This window comes from Lithobates pipiens, unplaced genomic scaffold (genome assembly GCF_037356315.1).
Source record: "Lithobates pipiens isolate NorthernLeopardFrog02 unplaced genomic scaffold, aLitPip1_a1.2 Scaffold_19, whole genome shotgun sequence".
Classification (NCBI taxonomy): Eukaryota; Metazoa; Chordata; class Amphibia; order Anura; family Ranidae; genus Lithobates; species Lithobates pipiens.
This window is the reverse complement of record NW_027507764.1, coordinates 481,710,845-481,734,199: the sequence shown is the minus strand read 5'-3', so window position 1 is coordinate 481,734,199 and position 23,355 is coordinate 481,710,845. Positions and strand designations below refer to the sequence as shown.

Here is a 23,355-nt window from a genome sequence, read left to right as displayed (position 1 = left end):
GTCTGGTACCACAAGACCCCCGTTATGTTTCGGTAGTGACATTTGAGCTCAGGCTTAATCAGGGTTGTTTTTGAGCCCAGATAAAGCGGGTAAAGAGGGCATGTACCTGCTTAAAGAAGGAGGCAGGTGTCTGTATGGGGGGGGCCTGAGATAGGTAGAGAAATTTGGGGAGGATGCACATTTTTACTAGGTTACATCTGCCAAAACAAGAGTGTAGTCCTTTATGCCAATTTTCAAATAGGGAGCGGGACTTGGGCAGGGGTGGAAAGTTGAGGGCATATGTGCCTGTTATGTCAGATGGGATATATGTTCCTAAATATTTGAGAGCTGAATTTTTCCATTTAAAATTAATGTTTGATTGCATGGTCAGTAAGCAGTGGGGGGACAGTGACGCCCATTGCTTCTGACTTGTAGAAATTTATTTTTAAGTTTGAGATGGAACTATATGTGTCAAATTCCTTCAGAAGGTTAGGTAAAGAGATCGTGGGATTCATCAGGGAAAAGAGTAAATCATCGGCGTATGCAGATATTTTACACTGAAAATCTCCTACTGTAAGTCCTTGTATGTTGGGGTTCAGTCTTATTTTACACAAGAATGGTTCCAGGGAAAGGACAAAAAGGAGGGGTGACAATGGGCACCCCTGTCTCGTGCCGTTTCCAATAGGGAAAGGTTCTGATAGCAGGCCATTCACTTTCAGCTGTGCCGTTGGGTTTGAATAAATCCTACTTATCCAGCCAAGCATCCGTTCACCCACCCCAATATGATGGAGAACTTAAAACATAAAGTTCCAGTTCACCCGTTCAAATACTTTTTCGGCATCTTTACTTACAAATACAGTAGGGGTATTTTTAGTGTTTGCCATGGTGATGACATTTAGCACCTTAATGGTGTTGTTTCTTGCCTCTCTAGTGGGGAAAAAGCCCACCTAGTCTAGAAATATCAAGGACTGGAGATGTTGTGCCAAACGGGTGGCTAGAATTTTTGTGAACAGCTTCAGGTCAGTATTTAAGAGGGATACAGTGCCTTGCGAAAGTATTCGGCCCCCTTGAACTTTTCAACCTTTTGCCACATTTCAGGCTTCAAACATAAAGATATAACATTTTTATTTTTTGTGAAGAATCAGCAACAAGTGGGACACAATTGTGAAGTGGAACGAAATCTATTGGATATTTTAAACTTTTTTAGCAAATAAAAAACTGAAAAGTGGTGCGTACAAAATTATTCGGCCCCTTTACTTTCAGTGTAGCAAACTCAGTCCAGAAGTTCAGCGAGGATCTCTGAATGATCCAATGTTGTCCTAAATGACTAATGGTGATAAATAGAATCCACCTGTGTGTAATCAAGTCTCTGTATAAATGCACCTGCTCTGTGATAGTCTCAGGGTTCTGTTGAAAGCGCAGAGAGCATCATGAAGACCAAGGAACACACCAGGCAGGGCCGTAATACTGTTGTGGAGAAGTTTAAAGCCTGATTTGGATACAAAAAGATTTCCCAAGCTTTAAACATCCCGAGGAGCACTGTGCAAGCGATCATTTTGAAATGGAAGGAGTATCAGACCACTGCAAATCTACCAAGACCTGGCCGTCTCTCTAAACTTTCAGCTCAGACAAGGAGAAGACTGATCAGAGATGCAGCCAAGAGGCCCATGATCACTCTGGATGAACTGCAGAAAACTACAGCTGAGGTGGGAGAGTCTGTCCATAGGACAACAATCAGTCGTACACTGCACAAATCTGGCCTTTATGGAAGAGTGGCAAGAAGAAAGCCATTTCTCAAAGATATCCATAAAAAGTCTCGTCTAAAGTTTGCCACAAGCCACCTGGGAGACACACCAAACATGTGGAAGAAGGTGCTCTGGTCAGATGAAACCAAAATCAAACTTTTTGCCCACAATGCAAATCGATATGTTTGGCGTAAAAGCAACACAGCTCATCCCCCTTAACACACCATCCCCACTGTCAAACATGGTGGTGGCAGCTTCATGGTTTGGGCCTGCTTTTCTTCAGCAGGGACAGGGAAGATGGTTAAAATTGAGGGGAAGATGGATGCAGCCAAATACAGGACCATTCTGGATGAAAACCTGTTGGAGTCTGCAAAAGACCTGAAACTGGGACGGAGATTTATCTTCCAACAAGACAATGATCCCAAACATACAGCAAAATCTACAAAGGAATGGTTCACAAATAAACGTATCCAGGTGTTAGAATGGCCAAGTCAAAGTCCAGACCTAAATCCAATCGACAATCTGTGGAAAGAGCTGAAAACTGCTGCTGAAAACTGCTGTTCACAAACGCTCTCCATCCAACCTCACTGAGCTCGAGCTGTTTTGCAAAGAAGAATGGGCAAGAATTTCAGTCTCTCGATGTGCAAAACTAATAGAGACATACCCCAAGCGACTTGCAGCTGTAATCGCAGCAAAAGGTGGCTCTACAAAGTATTAACGCAAGGGGCCCGAATAATTTAGCACACCCCACTTTTCATTTTTTTATTAGTTAAAAAAGTTTCAAAAATCCAATAGATTTAGTTCCACTTCACAATTGTGTCCCACTTGTTGGTGATTCTTCACAAAAAATTTAAATGTTATATCTTTATGTTTGAAGCCTGAAATGTGGCAAAAGGTTGAAAAGTTCAAGGGGGCCGAATACTTTCGCAAGGCACTGTATAGGCCTGTAGCTCCCACAGGAACCTGGGTCTTTCCCTTCTTTGTGGATCAGAGTGATGTGGGCTTTTAGGGTGTCCCTTGGGAGTAGAACTTCTGTGCCCACTGCATTAAAGAATGTCACCATCCGTGGGCCAATGATCGGGAGGAGAGTTTTGTAATATTCAACGATATATCCGTCGGGTCCAGGGGCTTTGCTTGGTTTCATGGTTCTGATGGCAAGCTGGAGCTCCTCTAAGGTGATTGGGGAATCTAGATCATCTTGAACTTCTATGGGCAGGGATGGCATTTGGGAAGATTTTATATATGCGTCAATGTCCGCTTGTGGGGAGTCCCTGCTCGGTAGGTTGTACAATGAGTGATAGAAGTCCCTGAATTCTCGTGATATGTGTTTCGGTAATGTAGCTTTTAGACCATGGGGGTGTATAATTTGGGGAATGTAGGCTGCTGATTTTTGTTCCTTAACTGATCTGGCTAATAAGTTCCCACATTTTATTTCCTGATTCTTAGTTCATTTTTCAGCAAATTTGCAGGGTTGCCTTAGCTCTGTACCGTAGTAGGTCTGTAATTTGTTTATGTAGTAACCCCAGTTCCCTTTCCAGTTCAGATGTGGGGGTATGTTTGTGTCGGGATTTCACTAAGGTAAGTGTGGTGAGTAGTTTGGATAGTTGTACGTTCCGTTCCCTCTTAATGCACATTCCGTGTTTGATAAGTATCCCTCTGAGGACTGTTTTGTGGGCCTCCCATAGAGAACCAGGGTCGCAGTCTTGGGTGTTGTTTTCCTGGAAAGGGTTAGGGCTTTCGTCACCTCCACCAGGACCTCAGGGATCTGTAGGAGACTCTCATTTAATCGCCAAAATTTGGGCCTAACTGAGTTTCCCCCCTCAAGCATATAAGTTATGGAAATGGGGACGTGGTCTGACCAGGTGATGTGATCAATCGTAGTGGCGGCTACAGCATGTAATTGGCTATGGGGAATCAGAAAAATATCTATCCTGGAGTATACTTTGTGTGGCGGGGAATAGAACGTGTAATCTCGCTCTCCCGAGTGTTGCAGTCACCATATATCAATCAATTGGGTCTTGTGTAGGGTGTTAGATATTTGTTCCCTCTGAGAAGGAGGGATCACAGAGTACCTGGATGAGGTATACGCTGACGGGAGCAGGGGGACATTAAAATCTCCCCCTAGGATTAACTGGCCCTCCGTGAACACCATCAATTTGTTTAACGTGTGAGATGAATTTGTCTTGGTTGTCGTTTGGGGCGTATAACGTCACCAGGGTAAGTTGTGTGTCACCTACTAGACCTTTCAGGAACACAAAGTGACACCCAGGGTCTATTACTTCTGCTTGACATTTCCATGGTAGTTTGTTGTACAGCAGTATGGAGACCCCTTTAGATTTGGCTGCAAGATTGGCGGAGTGGTATGTCAAGGGGAAAAATCTGCTTTTAAGAATAGGTAGTTTGTCATTTTTAAAATGTGTTTCCTGAATAAAGGCTACATCAGCATGAGCGCTCTTTAAATCATTTAGGAGCATGCGTCTCTTTTCAGGAATATTCAGGCCTCTTGCGTTCAGGGATACTACTTTTGTAGAATCCATTGCCCCGTCTGAGGAAAGGGAGAGGGTCAAAGACTAGGAGGGAGAAAAAGGATGGAGGGGGGGTAGGGTAAGAAGGGGGAGGAGTCTTGAAAAGGGGTGGGGGAGGGGGGTAGTGGTTAGAGGAAAAACAATATGAAGAAGAGAGAGGGTACACTTTAGCTGTGGTGTACCTCCTAATGATATAGTGGTAAAATTATAGACAGCCCTATAGAGGGAAAACTAAAGACTACAGCACTAAAAGTTCTCTAACGCTCACCAGTTCAAAACTGGTAGTCGAGCGCAGGCCTTTGTGGGAGAGTGGGAAGGAACAGCCAGTGAAGGGCCTGCTGGCTGCCCCTGACCACCATGACTTTTGCGTGAGATTATATAACTTATATACTTACAACTTAATATGTCAACATGTATGTATTTGCTACAAACTAAAACCAAAAACAGACATGAAATAGCACAAATAGCTGAACATTGGTCACACATAGAACGCACAGGTTTAAACAGGCATGGAACGTGATAAATGGGCAAATCCCTTGGCTCAACTTCGGGCAATGTATGAGTTCCATCATTAAGTTTGCCTCTTTTGTGAAGCCAGAGTGTGTAAAGTCAACCCCCCGGGGTGGGATTGATACCCGGGGCATTGGATTCCCCAATCATAGGGTGGTCCGACTGTCCTTGGGAGCTCACCCCCACCTCTGGAATATCGTAAATGTAGAGGATGGCCCTCGCTCTCCGCATGGGTGTCATTGTTAGACTGTGACCCCTAATCCACAAGCGAGAGAGGTGTAATTCCTGAGCGGCGCCCGTATTCGCTGACATTCTAGGTAAATTTGTGGTTATGTGGGGGTGTCAATAAGTCCAGGGCGCCCATAGGGATTGCAGATAGGTCACCCCATGCACCGGGGAGTGGTAGAGCACATATCCCCCCCCGTGGTTGTTACGATAGTGTTCCCCACAGACCCGCTATCACTTAGGTCTCACAGGCAAGTAGCGCAAGCGCGGCCCAAAATATTCCCTGCCCCCACAAGAGTCTATGGTGCCACACACAAGCATACCTCCGGATGCACCCAACATTCATCATTGTTCATTAACATTATAGGAAGCAATCCTCATGCACAGCGAAAGGCAGGGGGGGGGGGGGGGATACTGACTAGTAGACCCCCACATGTGACCAGTGGGGGGGGGGCAAGAGGGGCAGCACACAACCCCCATGATCATGTTCATAGACCCTCCATTAATAGTGTGTCTGGTTCCAGAGTCATCTTTAGAAGACAAATCTCTGGTGATCTAATTGTAGCACAACTTCTCAATCTCCTGCCATAGGCAGGGGGTGAATGTCTTCCATGATGACTAGACCCACAGCGGGCATATTGAAGACATCCCCCAGTTATCCTTGCAAGTTTAAGATGTGTCCTGGTAAGCAGGGAGATGGGAGAGAATGAACACTATTTCTAAGGGGCGCTCCCCTCCAGGGTAAGGGATCTGTCACATATGCCGGTAACACGGCGAGAAGGAGCCACTGAAACTAGAAACTGGGGGGGGGGGGGGATGCTGGTAGCCAATGTGATCCAATAAAGCGGGTCAGGTCAAAAAAACCCTGGTAAGACTCACGTGTCCCTTCACTGGTTGTCACCTGGGAACTCCTGCTTGGTCTCTGCGGGCGGGGATGCTGATTGCTCCAGTTAGCAGTGGTGCCCGATCAACCCGTCTGGCGTGGGATGATGGAGAGCCAGTCCGGGACCTGCACAGGGTCCATTTCCAAAAAGGTGAAGAGAGCTGGCAGGTCTGTTGGGGTGCGCAAGGTGAAGGAGGTCATTGTTTTACGGAACGTGACCGCCAGAGGGTATCCCCAATGATAAAGAAAAAAAGGAAAATAACTGCGCTAAGGTTAAAAATGTGAATGTGTGAATGTGTGAATGTATAAAGAAAATCCTGTGAGGATATTCAGCTGCGGCTTTCGCTATGTCACATACATGCAAATAAAAACGAAAAAACCCATAAGCCGCGCTAAATAGATACCAAGGCAAATACAACCAACTATTTGTGCAATGATATAAAAGTAAATGTTGAAATGAATATTAGTAAATACAACCAACTGTTTGTGCAAAATAAACAAATGAATATTAAAACAAATATTGTATGGGGTATAACAACCCTATATGTGTATATGCATATACGTGATACAGAACATATAAGTATTAGGATTCCTGATCCCAAAAACCCACAAATGCTGATGGGCACATATAGTAGGAATCAGTGACACACACCTATTATAAAATATAAACACCCAATGTGTGAACAATGAGTCCGTATAAAAACAAAAAGGGGGGTAACGTAAGGCCCAGTAAGGGTCCTCTGAGTAAACACCACACTCTTCCTGGAAAATCCAAATATGGGAGTAGTTGTATTCAATCCACCACCAACACACGATAAGATTTACTGCTTACCAGATATGAATGACCCCCCACTACAGAGGGTCACACGGGGCTTAATAGGAATGGACGTCACTTCCAACCACAAGATAAACGGGGTTCCTCGATGTCTTCCTGGATTCACTCTTTTTAGGAACTCTTGTGAAGAAAACTCACTCCCGGACACTCAACTCAGTAGTCCAAACAGACTCAGAGTCAGGGACATCAAAACCATAGGGGAAAGATGAAACTCAAAATAGTGTAAAACCCTTTTTATTTTAAAATTAAAAATATAAAAATACACTTACAAGCGTGTAAAAAAGAAAGCGCCTTAAGTCCGTGGCGCCGGCCGGACGCACACGGACAGACTCGTTCTCCTGGAACCCGTCACAAAACCGAGGTGATAAGTAGCGCACCGCTCAGCCCTACGCGTTTCGCAACAAAATTGCGTCATCCCCAATGATAACTGCGGCTTCCTCGTCTGGCCAGATCCAGCACAGTCCTCAGCAAGGCCCTCTGCTGCAATGTCGCCTGGAGAGGTCCGAGTGTATCTTAACTGTAGCTCCGTCTAAATTGACGTCCCTGTGCTCCCATGCCTTGCGGAGGATGAGTTCTTTGTGCGTATATCTGTGCGGGCGGCACAACACGGGGACGATCCGGATCTAAGGGTTTGGGCCCAAGAGCTCTGTGGACCCTATCAAGCTCTAAAGAGGGGGGTGAGGCCCCCAGTATGTCCTGGAAGATGGCCACCTTCTGTCGTCGCCAAGTTCTGTGCGCCAGTGGCCTCCGGAAGGCCCCGCAGCCGCAGATTATTGCTGCAGCTACGGTTCTCCAGGTCCTCTAAATGGAGCTGTAGATCCACAGCCGTGGCAATCTGAGCTGTTCGGGCGTGTTCCAAACCATCACTCGGTGCTCCAGGGAGGTAACTTGGGCCTCTCCAGAAAACACTTGATTGATGAGTGAGTGTACCTCCGACCTCACTTCCTGTATAGCGTGTCCATTGGTCTCTTCAGTGCGGCAGATAAGGGCCTCAATGTCCGTTTTTGTAGGGAGGGCCTGTAGTATAGTGCGGAGGTCCTCTGGTATACCGCCCATCTGTTGGGAGGGTCCAGCCACGTCTGAACGAAAAGCGGCCCCATAGATAGGTCCAGTTCATGAATGTCAAGCGGGGAGTGAACAGGGCAGGTGTGTTGGCCTCCTCGATATAAGGGACACGTGGGTCTGCTGTAATGGCGCCTGATGAAGCGTGCTACTGGTCCCAGAAAAATCTCTGGATACCACTCCGTAGAGCAAGCTGTCGATTTCTCCGGGTTGACGATCTGGTTCAGAGTCTTTTGCTAGGTAACATGCCGTTGTAGCCGAGGTTATGGCCAGGAGCACATCAAGAAGATGTCTTCACTCGGCCATTGCTAAGCCACGCTTCCTCCTTGATGTTTTTTCAACATTTACTCTATTCACCAGGAACTGTATGGGTATTTGTGCTTAAAATATGCCCATATGTGACCTTAGTGATGAGGATCATGTTTTAAGGTGAGAAAATGCCCAAATAGGAATGAAAGTGGTTGTTTTTTTTCTACAGACACATTTCCTTAATGATTGCAGTGGATTGGACTGATTCATGGACTTGCACTGTTTAATTTAGCACTGTTCTTTATGTCATATTATGCACTTGATATTTTCTTATTTGGAGTGTTTGTTATTAATCTACTCACATTTGATGATTTCATTTTATTTTGCATATACCGTAGTATTACTTAGAATCATAGCCTCCTTGTTTTGGTTAGGGAAGGTTTACTTTAAAATGGAAACTGTAATTTCTCCTATTAAGAGCAAAGTGACTTGTTCTCCTAATACCCCCCCCCCCCCCACCCCCCGCCACCCCCGCTGCATTCACCTGTACCATACCATCACCCTTTTCATTAAGAATGTAGTGAACACTGTCACAGAGCTTACAGGGGGATTAGACTCAGGGTTCTGACAGATGAAAAGCATGACTTGGGGACCAGGGGGGAAGGTACATTTTAGTCGATGGGCTGTTCAAGAGAACATGTAACCTTTCCCTGAATGGGCACAGTAAAAGATTCAGTTTGAAGTCATCATCTCAAACATATTATGAGTATGCATGTACATTAGATTACCAAAAGTATTGGGACACCTGCCTTTACATGCACATAAACTTTAATGGCATTCCAATCTTAGTCTGTAGGGTTCAATATTGAGTTTGTCCACACTTTGCAGCTATAACAGCTTCAACTCTTTTGGGAAGGCTGTCCACAAGGTTTAGGAGTGTGTCTATGGGAATGTGTGGCCATTCTTCCAGAAGCGCATTTGTTAGGTCAGGCACTGATGTTGGACGAGAAGGCCTGGCTCGCTGTCTGCGCTCCAATTCCTCCCAAAGGTGTTCTATGGGGTTGAGGTGGACTCTGTGCAGGCCAGTCAAGTTCCTCCACCCCAAACTCACTCATGCAAGTCTTTCCTGACTTTGCTTTGTGCACTGGTGCACAACAGGAAGGGGCCATCCCCGGACTGTTCCCACAAAGTTGGTAGCATGAAATTGTCCAAAATGACTTGGTATGCTAACGCCTTAAGAGTTCCCTTCACTGGAACTAAGAGGCCAAACCCAACTACTGAAAAACAACCCTACACCGTAATCCCCCCTCCACCAAAGGATTTGGACCAGTGATTATAAGATTATGTGTGGGTCCTTCTGCTTGGCTTTGAATGATGACATCCCTTTGTGTGTGGCAAATTTAATCAGCAGAGAAGACCATCATTTTCCAGCTAACATCCCAGCAGCATGTGCTGACCGGGGGGTGATCGCTTTCCCTTCACAAATAGTCATATTGCTGTACAGTTGTGTCAGAATTGTATCGGTTGTGACACTATTTGTAAAGCACCATGTTACAATTCCATGTATGCAAATGCATGCAAAAACCTTGTTTTAGTAGAGTACTCTCCTTTACACAGTAACTAATAGGGCACCACTGAAGTAATGTGTACCACAACAAATTGAGTGGATTTCAGAACAGACTCCAGCAGCAGATGTATCCTGTAAAGATGATGCCTTCAATGTGTTTATAAAGGACTTGGGGGGGGGGGGGGGGGATATCTCATCATGAATCCTTTGTTTTATTTGTCTCCCTCTAACTTTCATCACCATGTTTTAATTCACATGTGATCTATTATATTCTAAACAATGTGTGTTATGATGCCCAGGCGATTTTCAATCCAGCCATTTATTTCTCTCTAGCTTTCTAATATCCCAATAGGTATAAGAAAACTAGAAGCATTTTTTAGAATTGTTGATTTTTTTTTTCACTAGTGTTGTGTATAGAACAATTTGTTTTCTTTTTTCTTCTTTAGAACATGGAAAATTAATTACATGAAAATATAAATGCAATGTTTTGGAAAGCGGTCCTTTTTCGAAGGTTTTCCAATGTATGTTCTGATTATATTGGAAAATGTAGCAAATAATGCCCCGTACACACGAGAGGACTTATGTCCGACAGACTTCCAAAGGAGTTCCGCCGGAGTTCCGACGGAGTTCTGACAGACTTTTCGGCCGAACGGACTTGGCCACACACGATCACACTAAACTCCGACGGATTCGAACGTGATGACGTACGACCCGACTCGAATAAGGAAGTTCATAGCCAGTAGCCAATAGCTGCCCTAGCGTCGGTTTTAGTCCATCGGAGTAGCATACACACGAGCGGAGTTTTCGAAGGGGACCGGGTCCGGCGGAGTTCCGTCGGGAAAATTTGAAGCATGCTTCATTTCTAAAGTCCGTCAGACTTTTGCGAAGCTAAAGTCCGTTGCAGCCCACACACGATCGGATAGTCTGACGGACTCGGTCTGACGGACTTTGGATGTTGAAAAGTCCGCTCGTGTGTACGGGGCATAAGTGTTTTTTGGCACAATTGAAAGAAAATTACTCTAAGAATGATTTCAATTTAATGTAAAATACTGATGTGAAGTCATTGTGTATGTGGCCTTCTTTTATGTTTCTATCAATAGTTTGTAAATATATATGTACATGGGGGCATCATAGTGAGTCATTACATATGCAAGCTTTGCTTTCTGCTGGTGGTGATGCGTGGTGGTGGTGGTGGTTTATTTGTATTCTCCTTTCAGTTCAAATCTGTCTGTTTTCTAAGACTGTCCTTGTGGATAATTGATATACTTTAGCAGATTGCTGATTGTACTACTCTTATATACTGACTGCCTCTTAGCCCTTGTACAAACGGTCGGAGATTCCGACGGAATGTGTCCTATCGGACCGTTTTGTCGGATAATCCGACTGCGTGTGGTCTCCATCGGACTGTTTCCGTCGGAGTATCCGACAGACCAAGTTTTCCAACTTGTCCGTAAAATTTTCAGACAAAATGCTCCGATTGGACATACTCCGATCATGTGTAGCCTACTCCGACGGACAAAGTGCCACGCATGCTCAGATCAAATTCCTAGACCAAAGCTATTGGCTACTAGCCTGAACGTAGTCCCGTCGTAACGAAATAACGTCATCACGTTATGTATAATCGGATTTTCCGACAACTTTGTCCGACCGTGTGTATGCAATAGTTTCAGACAAAATCCGTCGGACAAAATCCATCGGATTTGGTTATCAGAATGTCCGACCGTGTGTACAAGGGCTAAGAGTTAAATCCACAAATCTATAAATAATAAATAATATATAATATAATCTATAATAATAAATAAATACAGTTACAGAGGAGACATCCGACTAGTAACACTGAGATAGTCACGTAAAAGCTTACTGACAAATATTAGGTTGGTCATCCTTGAACTGATATCTGCCCAAAAACAACAAGCGTGAAGACATCTGATGCTTCTTGCATGACCCAAATGAGCATCTGAACAAAAATCTATTTAGCACCATACCTTTATATTCCTTCAAGAGGTTGCATGGCCAATGGTGATCCAGCGAATACAAAATACAAAAATCACCAGCACACTGATAGGTAAAGACCTCAAAACTTTACTGAGATACTAGTTGGATCTCTTTATTTTTGTCATTGATTTTCTGATATGTTCTATCTGTGTTATGGACCTTACCTTTTGATGTCATTCTTTGCCTACAATCTGTGTCTTTTTTGGAAAAAAACTTTCAATAAACATATTGAAACATAAAACTTTACTGAAGTCTTAGTTGCTATAACAGCATATTTTTTTTTTAATTGAAAAAGCCAACTTTATTGAGGTACGAATGCTTGGTACATAAATTGACGGAGGCCAACATGGCCAAAACAATAGCACATATATAGATACATTACAGTAACCGTGTAGCATAAAACAAACTACCCACAAGAGGTAGAGCCATCACATAGTATATATGTATATATAAAAAAAAACAAAGGAAAAAGGGAGAGACGGAGAGGGAGGGGAGAGGAGAAAAAAAAAAAAAAAAAAGAAAAAGGGGGGAGGGAAAGGAGAAGATGAAGGGTGAGTACATCAAGTACACGTTTCACCATCTGCCAACCATCTACCCCAGACCTTTTCGTATTTAGGTGAACACCCCCTATGCACATAAATCAGCTTCTTATATGGAAGAGTATCATTTACCTCTTTTTTCCAACACTGGATTGTGGGGGGCAGGGCCTGCATCCACCTTCTAGCCACCGCTTTCCTTGCCAGGAATAGGGTCTCATGCAAAAAGGTGCGAAGAGATTTATCAGCTTCTAAGCTAGGCATCAGACCGAGCAGGCACATTTTGGGGTCTAGGGTAGCAGGTGAACCCATCTGGTCGTGCAGGAATCGTATCACTTGCATCCAGTATGCTTGAATAGTGGGACAGGTCCATAGAAGGTGATAAAGGGAGCCCGGGGTATGACCACATTGACGGCATCCCGGATTGTACATGGGCTTGAAACGTGCTATCTTCTGGGGAGTTAGATATGTCCTGTGTATGATATACAGCTGCGTGAGGCGATCTGACAGCCGGGGGGATACATATTTCACATCCCCCAGAATGTCACCCCAATCCTCATCCGCAATAAGCCCAACGTCCACCTCCCATCCGGCCTTAGCAGCATAGGCCAAGGCCATGACACCAGGGAGACGGATAGCGGAGTACAAGGTGGAGATTAATTTAGCTGGCTCAGTACCCGTAACTGTATCTACTATAGAGGGGACTGCCAAGGATGGGTTAGAGCTAATAAATTGGGTTTGTATGGCATGGCGGAGCTGCAGGTATCTAAAAAGGAGACAGTTAGGGAGGGAAAATTCGTCTTTGAGCATTTGAAACGTTTTTATTCCCATATTAGTCATGACCTGATAAATATATAAGATCCCATGGCGTATCCACACCACAGGATCTGGAATGGACAGCAGTTCAGGTAGGTGCATGTTGAACCAGAGAGGCGTGTGGGAGTGGACCCGTGGGATCCCAAGTTTTTTCAGTGCCACCCCCCACACCCTCCGGTGATGTGTCAGCATGTCTGCGTTATGACGGGGGGAGCAACCCGTCAAGGGGGCCCTGAGTACTGCCTGAAGGGGGGTGTGGGCTGGATTTTCAGGATGCCCACAGATTAGTGCCTGATATCGTTGTAGTTCGCTTTTATCGAAATAATAAAAATGGGATAATTGTGAGGCAAGGTAGTACTCCTGAAAGTCTGGAAGAGCAGCTCCTCCCAGCGTTGCCGGGTTTTTCAGGAGCTTCCAGGATAATTTATGTCTGCTGTGTCCCCATATAAATGAGTTAAGAATAGACTCAATCGTTTTGAAAATTTTTTGTGGTATATATAGGGGGGCATGCCACACGAGATAGAGTATCTTTGGTAAAAGTTTCATTTTAACCAAATTAATGCGTCCCATAACCCCCAGTGGTAGTCTGGCCCAATTCTGTGTCTTAGTCTTGATCAGGGTACATAGGGGTTCAATGTTAAGGAGTGTGTAGTCTGTGAGCGACCTGGTCACCTGCACCCCAAGGTACTTAATCGAGGAGACCCTTGGGAGACTCAGAGGTGGAGACGTGAACGATCTGAGATTTGGACCAGTTAATACGCAAACCCGAATGGCCGCCGATACATTCTATAGAATGAAGGGCAGCGCACAGGGAAGGACCCGAGTCTGCCAGGTATAGGAGGGTATCATCGGCATACAGCCCGATCTTCTCTTCCAGGTTACCAATCTTAAGGCCGTGGATATTAGCATCTGCCCGAATCATGATGGCCAACGGCTCCACCGCCAGTGCATACAGCATGGGGGAAAGAGGACAGCCCTGTCGGGTCCCCCTCTCAAGGGGAAATTGGTCCGATAACCAACCATTCACAAACACCCTGGCCTTGGGGGATTGGTATAGGAGTTGAACCCAACGAATAAAATTGGGGCCAAATCCAAATCTCGAAAGGCACTCCCATAAGTAGTTCCACTCCACAGAGTCAAAGGCCTTAGCGGCATCCAGAGCCACCACGACCCTCGACCCCATGTCATCGTGGGATCCCTGAATATTCATAAATAGACGACGAATGTTCATTGCTGTATTTTTCCCTGGCATAAAGCCTGTCTGATCTGGGTGGACTAGGGACAGAATGACTTGGTTGAGGCGGGAGGCTAGGATCTTAGCTAATATCTTAATATCAACTTGGAGCAGGGAGATAGGTCTATACGATTCTGGGTATTTAGGGTCCTTGCCAGGCTTAGGGATTACTACAATTTGGGCGTCTATACGATTCTGGGTATTTAGGGTCCTTGCCAGGCTTAGGGATTATATAACAGCATATTTAACACATGGACCGCATTAAAACCACCAACATTTTGGAGACATTGCTGCCTTTTTCAAGATGACAAATGAGCAAATGTTGAAATGCTCAACCTATGTTTCTATGATGCTTGCAGAGACACATGCACAGTGTTTTCAGTCCATCACTCTTGTCCCCGACCCACTTACAGGCCACAAAATCTCCTGTGTGACGAGTACCGGAGGTACTCATTATTCCCCCTAGCACAGCAGTGACATCTGATAATCACTAGCCTTGTTTGAAATCAGAAGCATTGGTTGCTTTTATTGTGCTGGACAGTATAATGACTCAGAATGTGCCTACTTAAATTCCACTCAACCTGTTTGGAGAGAAATTGTGTAGCACCCTCCTAGATTGGTGTTAGGATTAGATAGAGTTAAGGGGCGTACACACAGGCCGAATATCGGGCGGCATCGGCTGGTTCAATAGAAACTGGCCAACATTCGTTGTGTATGTGTATGGCGATAGTAGCCCATTATGCTTTACCTTTGCAAGGAGACAAAGAAGAAGTACAGGCATACCCCTCTTTTAAGTGCGCAATGGGGTTTATTTACTAAAGCTGTAAAGTGCAAAATAAGGCTCACTTCTGCATAGAAACCAATGAGCTTCCAGGTTTTATTACCAAAGCTTAATTGAACAAGCTGGGGTTAGAAGCTCATTGGTTTCTATGCAGAAGTGAGTCTGATTTTACACTTTCTAGCTTTAATAAATAAACCCCATTGTGTACTTAAAAGTGGGGTATGCCTGTAAACCCATTAGAGTTTACTTCCGCTTTGATGTCTATATATATATATATATATATATATATATATATATTATTGACTTTTATTTCAAGTTTACTTGTGCTGGTTCTTAGCACGGTATGGACTTTTCTATGTAGCCAAGTCCCAGGACTCTCCAGGCTTAATGGTGACCTCCAGAGTTAGGGACAGCTGACATCCTTCTGTGTACAGTGGGTTACAAGGCATGGTGGGTGCAAAGTAAGGTAGATTAATGGGCGTCAGACACCTCTTGAATGCAAAGAGATTTATTGTCTCTTAAACAGAACTGTGGGAGAGAGGGTTTAGGGCCAGGACATCCTTTAGTAGTTGCAATATTAATTAGCATTCTCTGAGGCTTCTATAGATAGACAGCCATGCAAGGAAAGGCACCCATCCGGACGCCACATCTGCGTGTGTAGACACGCTGTTTCCTATGACAACAATCTTGAACAGTTTCTAACAAAGGTTGTGATGAACTCTTTCACTTCCTGCAAAATCTCCTCTTTCGATCTTCACTCAACTGAGCTCCCATTCTATCACCTAGACCCACTGGATCTGCTGAGCTCTTCCAATCCTCTCACTGAGTATGTTTCTCAAGCGTCGCCCCCGTGTCCCTGCTGGGTCACCCCACTGGCCTGCTCAATCCCTGGCTTGGCACACAAGACTGCTCTGCAAGCGTCACCTCCGCTGGCTAGGTCCCTGGCTTGACACCTGCTGAAGTTTCCCAATACTTTAATGTCCCCGGCTGGTGAGAGTACTGCTCCGGTACTTGCTTCAGCTACTCACAATGGTCCCCGGTCACAAGGTGTATGGTCCCTTAGTGGCAACAGCTTCCCCTCTACCTCCAACCATGACATGTTCTCTGGCTGGCAAAACCTTCACTTTTGGTTGGACTGCAAGCTGCGGTTCCAACCCTGCACTGCTCTTTTGCTTCTGGATAGGCCCTCAAAAAGCCTAGCAGCCAGATGTCCCCAGGATAGGCCTCAGGCTCAGGCCTAACAGCCCGGGGCAATACAGCACATGTCCACCCAGAACGCCATCCAGGTGGCACAGAACCCCAATCACCTGACCTACCCCATCCAAAGCTCCCAACTGTCCCTGATTTGGAGGGACTGTCTCTGATTTTAAGCAATGTCCCTCTCTCCTTCATTCCTCCTCATTTGTCCCTCATTTTGGTCTGATCTATATAGTTGTATATAAAATGCACTTTGTATCTATCAAAAAGTGTTCCCAGTGCTAAATCTCTCATCTGATTTCTAAATTGCTGCATTTGTAAATTCCAAAAGCCAATATAAAGGAATAGTAGTGGTATAAAAAGTACTTGTGGGTTTAACCAATCTTGTCTTTTTTTTAGACAGTTCTCCTTTAAGGGGGTGTGGCAAGGGGTGTGCCCTATGCCTGCATACTTTTGCTGATAGGTGTCCCTCATTCCCATCTCAAAAAGTTGGGAGGTATGCCCATCTATTCCTAATATGTCCTTGCAATGCCCTTGTCTTATCTAGTGCCACCAGATACCCAGCCATCTAATGACAGAAGAGAGAAGTGCAGCAATTCCATAATTAGGGTGTAATCAATTGATCTCCTATCAATTGGCCAAGGCAGGCATTGTCCCATTGGCATTGCATTGGCATTGTACCTGGCAGGTAAATGTACTAGCAACCCTGCCTAAACATCAGGGTGCTCCATCTACATTGCCAAAAATGTAGTGTAATGTTTGTGCTGGTGGTATAATTGATTTCAGAAACTCCCTGCGTTTAAAATAATATTCTGCTTTTTAATCATTGTTAAACATTGTTATTAGGTTTAAAAAATGTGAGGGAATGAAAAAACATAATTATAACTTAGAGGTGACACACATCAGGCCTAGGTTTATCAAAAATAATTGTAAGTGTTGGGGATGGTGAATGCATTAAATACTGTGACAGTGACTTCAGCCAAAGCTGGACATAAAACTGTCACATTTTATGTGCTTTAAGATCACAAGTCACTCATCCATGCGCAATTCTACACTGCTGCCATCCTCTCTGTGTCCATTAATAAACCACCCTACCCACATCACACAATGGTACAGCATGTTAGTAATTCTGTACATTAAACAACAAATGTCTTTATTCTTCCTAGATTGCAGAGAAAAACGATGAAATCCGCCGCATGCAGGGTCATGTGGACAGCTTGTGCTCCGATTTCAATAGCCTGAAGCTCCACAGAGATCTGGATGAATCTTCTGGGAAACAAGCCTGGCAGCAGCTTTCTAGTATCCTATATGGTGTTACAGCTAGAGATGCGCAAACCTCCTAAAATCTATTCTGTCTGTATGATCAGCCCTTGTGTTCTGTTTCTCTGGGTTTGCACCTTGATTATTTTTTTTGTTTTTGCTTATCATGCTTTAAAACATTATAGACTGATGTACCTGACATATATGATTATATACCTACAGCAAGATGAGAGTTTCCATCCTTTTGTTATTCCGATACCAGCTCACGTGGCTTTTTTACAGCACTGGTGACACTAAAGAGCTGGTGCAGGATTGTGGGATGGATTGTGTGTATCCCACCTGCCCCCCTGGGTTTTGCTCACCGAGCTTGAACCCTGGATCATGCTTTCAGTAAAGAACTCACTACCGAGGAGGGGAAGACAGAAGGATCTTTGATTTAATAATTCTATGAATAGAGTGGAAATAGGGACTTTTTTTTATTACATTTTTGTATTTAAAGCTGATATGTTAGTTTTAATTTAATTATACCTTTAAGTTGACCCTATCATCACAGGGTCACTGATTAAAAAAAAAAAAGCCCAGCCAATGTAAAGAAGCACACCTTTACTTGCCTTTCCGATGGACTGGGTCTGGAACATCACTATATCTTTGCTCTTCAGTTTGTTGCAAGTATTCACACCCTCCCTATTGTGTGAATAACTGCTCCTTACTACAGGATGTACAAACCGGTGGGAGGAACAACTGCGTGCAATGGAGAGAGCCGGTGTTCGACCTATCTGGAAGAGTTGAATACCTGCAGCAGCCGGGAAATAGTGAAGTGGCAGCATTTCACGACATGGGCTGCCATGAAGGTGAGTGTAGATTAAAGGGGAAAGGTTTGTTTTTTATTTTCTAAATAGGTTCCTTTAAGCTAGTGCATTGTTGGTTCACTTACCCTTTCCTTCAACTTCCCTTCTAAATGTTTTTTTTTTCTTTGTTTTCTTTTTCTGAATTTCTCACTTCCTGTTCCTCCTCAGTAAGCTGTTCAGTAAGCTGTTCTGGCTGACTAAACACCGCTCGGATGATGATGAGAAGTTTACTGAGGAGAAACAGGAAGTGAGATATTCAGACAAAGAAAAAAAACATTTAGAAGGGAAATCGAAGGAAAAGGTAAGTGAACCAACAATGCACTAGCTTAAAGGAACCTATGTAGAAAATAAAAAATGAACCTTTACAACCCCTTTAAGTATAAAGATATAGATGCTTCTTTACAGGGCCAGGCATTTTCTACAGTGACCCTGTTTAAAAAAAAAAAAAAGAATGCCTATCTTCCCTCTCCTCCATTTTTTTTTTTTTTTTGAAAGATTACGGTGAGGTAGAAGTTCTATTGTCAAAGAATATATTCTGTCTACACATAGTGGGGAAAAAAACATATTATGGGCAAGGTTTGGTAAGTTCTATAAAGCTGGCCACACATGGCACAATTTCATAGACTGGTTAAACCTCCAATTACATTTTTTTGTCAAAATCACAATCTATCCTAAAGCTGGTCATAGATTAGTGATTTTCTTTCCTGCAACCATGGATTGACGGAAAGGAAATTGCTTGATTCTCCCATCAACACAGTAAGTGTTGTTTGGGGAATCCCTCCTGCAAAACCATTGTGTTCTCTCGGCAGGGGGCGGGGGAACTTGTCCCCACTGGTAGAACACAGTGATTACTGCTAGCGGCTATAATAGCCGCCAGCAGCAATCACATGCAAAATCTTACAAGGTTTGAATCTCTGCCGAGATTCTAAATGTCTATGGCCAGCTTAAGTCATAAAATGGAATTTTCAACTGACTGCTAGTAGATAGTATTAAAATTGCCTTAATATAACCTGGGGAAAAATCTGATTACATTCAATAACATTTCCATAGGATTTTTTTTTGTTTTTCAATTAAATCTTTCAATGAACTGTATTGAAACTGACAGTTTATTGCCTAATCTACAAAATTCTGATGGTCAATTGAAGTAATAGACAGGAGATTGCTTAGGCATGTCATACACAACAGTGGTTGTAGAAGAAATTTGCATGAAATTTCCATCAACACAGACAGTGGTGACAGGGGAATCCCTCGTGCCATGCAGTTGTCTGCTTCAGGCAAGGGGGCAGGTGGGGGAAGCCATCCCCGCCGGGAGGGTAAAAATGTTTAGGCTCTAGAACCACTTTAACGTGTATTTAAACCCAAGAAAAACATATCTCATCTTACTAGTAATTAGATGTGCTGGCTGCATTTGTTTTCTTTTTCCTTCTTTTTTCTATTGTAACCCAGTGATCCTGCCAGTAACACACTTCCTGTCCTACGTAGACAATGTTCACCCACTGTAATGTATAGAGTAGAATCAGTTTCACCTTAGTAGTGCGTTAGGACTGCAGAACACCCCCTGCCCCTTCTCATCATCTTCATAACATAAGGGGAAGTGTTTTGTAGTTCTGAAGTAAACTTGTTATGGCTGATAATACTTGAGATAATGCAGCTGAATAAACAGGGCAGGATTGGATTTCTGGCAGCACTAAGAGGTTTTTTTTTGCACCAAATAAATTTAACAAAATGCTTGCAATTGTATATTTACTAGACCAAAATGAAACATATAAAATAAATTTATTGTTCATGTTTACTTATGCTTTAGGTACTGTTTCAGCTGACACAATGGTTTAATCTGTTGCATACATACTTTTTTTTCACTTTTCACATAAAATATACATTTTGTTTTAAAACAAATTTCCAATATCTTCTAATGCCATTGCAAAGTTATTGTATTTGTGCCATTTTATACAAAGCTAATCGTGTCTACTGGAAGTATAGAGTAAAATGTAGGAATGCATTAAATATTTTTTGATAACCTTTGAATAAGATAACCTCCAACGTGGTTTTGTTCATGGGCTAAAGAAGAGTTTAATCTGAAAATTCTGACTTGGAGACTTTTGGTGGAAATACTTTTCTTTAAATACTGTTTATATTGGAGTGATGATTCCCAATATTCTTCTTGAATGTGAATAATCAAATACAAAAAATGTGTATGGTGATTTAATAACCCATCTCCAAGCAAATGTGCCTGTTTTCAATTTATCTGAGTAATAATCAGTTGATTAATAGCGAGAATTTTCCTAAGTAGGTCCATTGATATAATACTGTTTTATGCAATATCATAAAGATGCAACACAATCATAAGTATTGTTATTGCATGTTGTTAAACTTTCAGACATTGAATAAACTGGTCTACCAAAAAGATGTAAAATCAGTATCATCAGACAATGGTTATTAACAGTTATTATCAATAAGTGAATCATGGCAGAAAACTATGGGGGGCTATGGATTCATTGGGGATGTTTTAATAAATCTGGAGCAATCAGATTCTAGTGCAGCTGTGCATGGTAGCCAATTGGCTTCTAACTTCAGCTTATTCAGTTAAGCTTTGGCAAAAAAAAAAGTGGAAGCTGTTTCTATGCAGAGCTGTAGCAGATTTTGCACCAGTTTTAGTACATCCCACCCCTCTGTGACATCTGAACAAAATTAGCATCATCACCAGCACAATCAGAACTATTAACAATTTTAGGGAAAAACATTTTACATAGTAATCCTTTGCATTTATCAAATGTAGTTATGATCATTCATAAAGGTTTAATCTTTGCCATATTTGTTTAAAAAAATGCCCATCTATGGCTACCCTAAAACTGGCCATAGACAGCTTGGTTTTCTCTTGTTCAATATCATTAGATTCCTCCATCCATACTAAATCTGGCCTAAATCTGGTGGTTCGAAATTCAGCCAGTTCAGTAGGAAGCTGACAAATTTTGATCCATCTATGGCCCCTCCCGCTTGACAGAAGTTGAACTAATGATCAATCATGGACTAAGGACTTTGTTGAATGGGACTGCTAGAAGCCTTTCATTTGATCAGCAGCTTAAAGTGGAAGTAAACCCATCGATTTAAACAGTTAAAAAAAAAAAGGCATGCCGGGAATGCTAACTGCACATTGGCTGTGCTCTCAGCCAAATATCAAACCATCCAATGGCTGGGGTCATAACGAATCACATGTGCAGCACTATAGCAGTTGAAGATTAAACAGAGGCAAAGATGGCAGCTTCCTTGGCTGAAAACGATAGGGGAGTTTACTTCCACTTTAAGTGCTGATCAATGTATTCTGACAGCAGAACACCCAATAAGAGGATAGTATGCGACCAGTCTAAAACTACGTAGCATGTTCACCAATGCCAGAAGCCTGGCGGACAAGATGGTTGAACTAGAGATACTGTTGTACAAGAAGGATTTTGTGGGAATTTTAGATACCTGGTTCAACAGCTCTCATGATTGGCTGGTAACCATTCAAGGGTATACCCTTTATCGAAAGGATAGAGAGGGTAAATAAGGGGGAGGGGTATGCCTATATATCAAGAATAATGTACAAGTGAATGTGAGAGATGACATCACTAAGAGAACTAAGGAGGAGGCGGAATCTTTATGGGTCATGCTCCAAAAAGATGAAGCTAAGGGGAAAATATTACTGGGAACATGCTATAGGCCCCCTAACCTGAGGGAGGAGGGGAGATGGATCTCTTATCACAAGTTGGATTAGCAGCAAGGATAGGAAGTGTTCTCATAATGGGGGATTTTAATTATCTAGACATAGACCGGGAGGAGGGAACCACGCATTTGTCTAAGGCTCGCCAGTTCCTAAATGTCTTGCAGGACAATTTCATGGTTCAGGTGGTAGATGTACCAACTATATATAAAGCGTTACTGGATCTACTGATTACCAACAATACAGACCTGATCACGGATGTGGAAATATGGGGCAATTTAGGAAACAGTGAACACAAGTCAATTGGCTTCAGTATAAATCACACAAATAGAAAACATAAGGGGAATACAAAGACACTGAATTTCAAAAGAGCCAACTTCCCTAAACTACGAACCTTGTTAGAAGGCATGAATTGGGGTAAAATCTTAGGAACAAAGAACATGGAGGAGAGATGGGTTTGCTTTAAGAGCATATTAAATAAGGGCATTAGCCAATGCATCCCATTCGGTAATAAATTTAAAAGAGCAAACAAAAGTCCTGGACGGCTTAACTCCAATGTAAAAATGCATATAAAATCAAAGGAGAAGGCCTTCAAAAAATACAAGGTTGAGGGATCATCATCAGCATTCAGACATTATAAAGAATGCAACAAGAAATGTAAGGGTGCAATTAGGGCGGCTAAGATAGAACACGAAAGACACATAACAGAGGAGAGCAAAAAAAATCCCAAGAAATTCTTTAAGGCTGGGTTCACACTGCTGCGGGGGGAGATCCGGATGTGATTCGCACCGCAAATCACATCCGATCTCCGTAGCGATGCGAGTTCAGCCATACAGATAGTATGGCTGAATTCGCATCGCTCCCGCAGCAAACTCGCACGGGACCCTTTTTTTGGTCCGCAACAGAATCGGATCGCATGGGGGTTCACACCATGCGATCCGATTCCTGTGCGAGTCGGCAGATCACACTGCGATATGCGGACGGATCTGGGGGTGTCATTAACATATCATTGACACTCCCAGCCGTCCGCATAGGGCAGTGTGAACTGCCGGCGGGAGTAATGCGATGCGGGAAAACGCCGCGGATTCGCGGCGTTCCCGCATCGCAGCGGTGTGAACCCGGCCTTAGTGTGTAAACAGTAAAAAAGGGAAGACAGACCATATTGGCCCCATAAAGAATGAGGAAGGACATCTGGTTACAAAGGTTGGGGCGATGGCAAAGGTGTTGAATTTATTCTTCTCAGTCTTCACGAGGGAATCGGGGGGGCTTAAGTAACCAAACTGCAGTGTTTATCCTCATGACACATAATAATCTGCATGAGTGACCTACACATATGTACCTGCAAAATTTGCAGCCTCCACATGTCCCTGTGAGTTTGCAAGGGTCGCATCTACCCTCCCCCTTGGATTCA

At 43.4% G+C, this 23,355-nt stretch overlaps 1 protein-coding gene across 2 annotated transcripts in view; it reads left to right on the top strand.

The window, feature by feature from the left end:
* LOC143997346 (uncharacterized) overlaps positions 1-20,756 on the top strand; it is a 159,992-nt gene extending 139,236 nt beyond the window's left edge. Inside the window, exon 9 of one of the 2 annotated variants that reach the window (XM_077492927.1) lies at positions 17,306-20,756. In XM_077492927.1, the coding sequence (XP_077349053.1) occupies positions 17,306-17,482 (177 nt within the window). In that variant the 3' untranslated portion in view covers positions 17,483-20,756. The remainder of the gene's footprint in view (positions 1-17,305) is intronic. The other variant, XM_077492926.1, reaches the window with a different exon arrangement.
* The last annotated feature ends 2,599 nt before the right edge of the window (positions 20,757-23,355 follow it).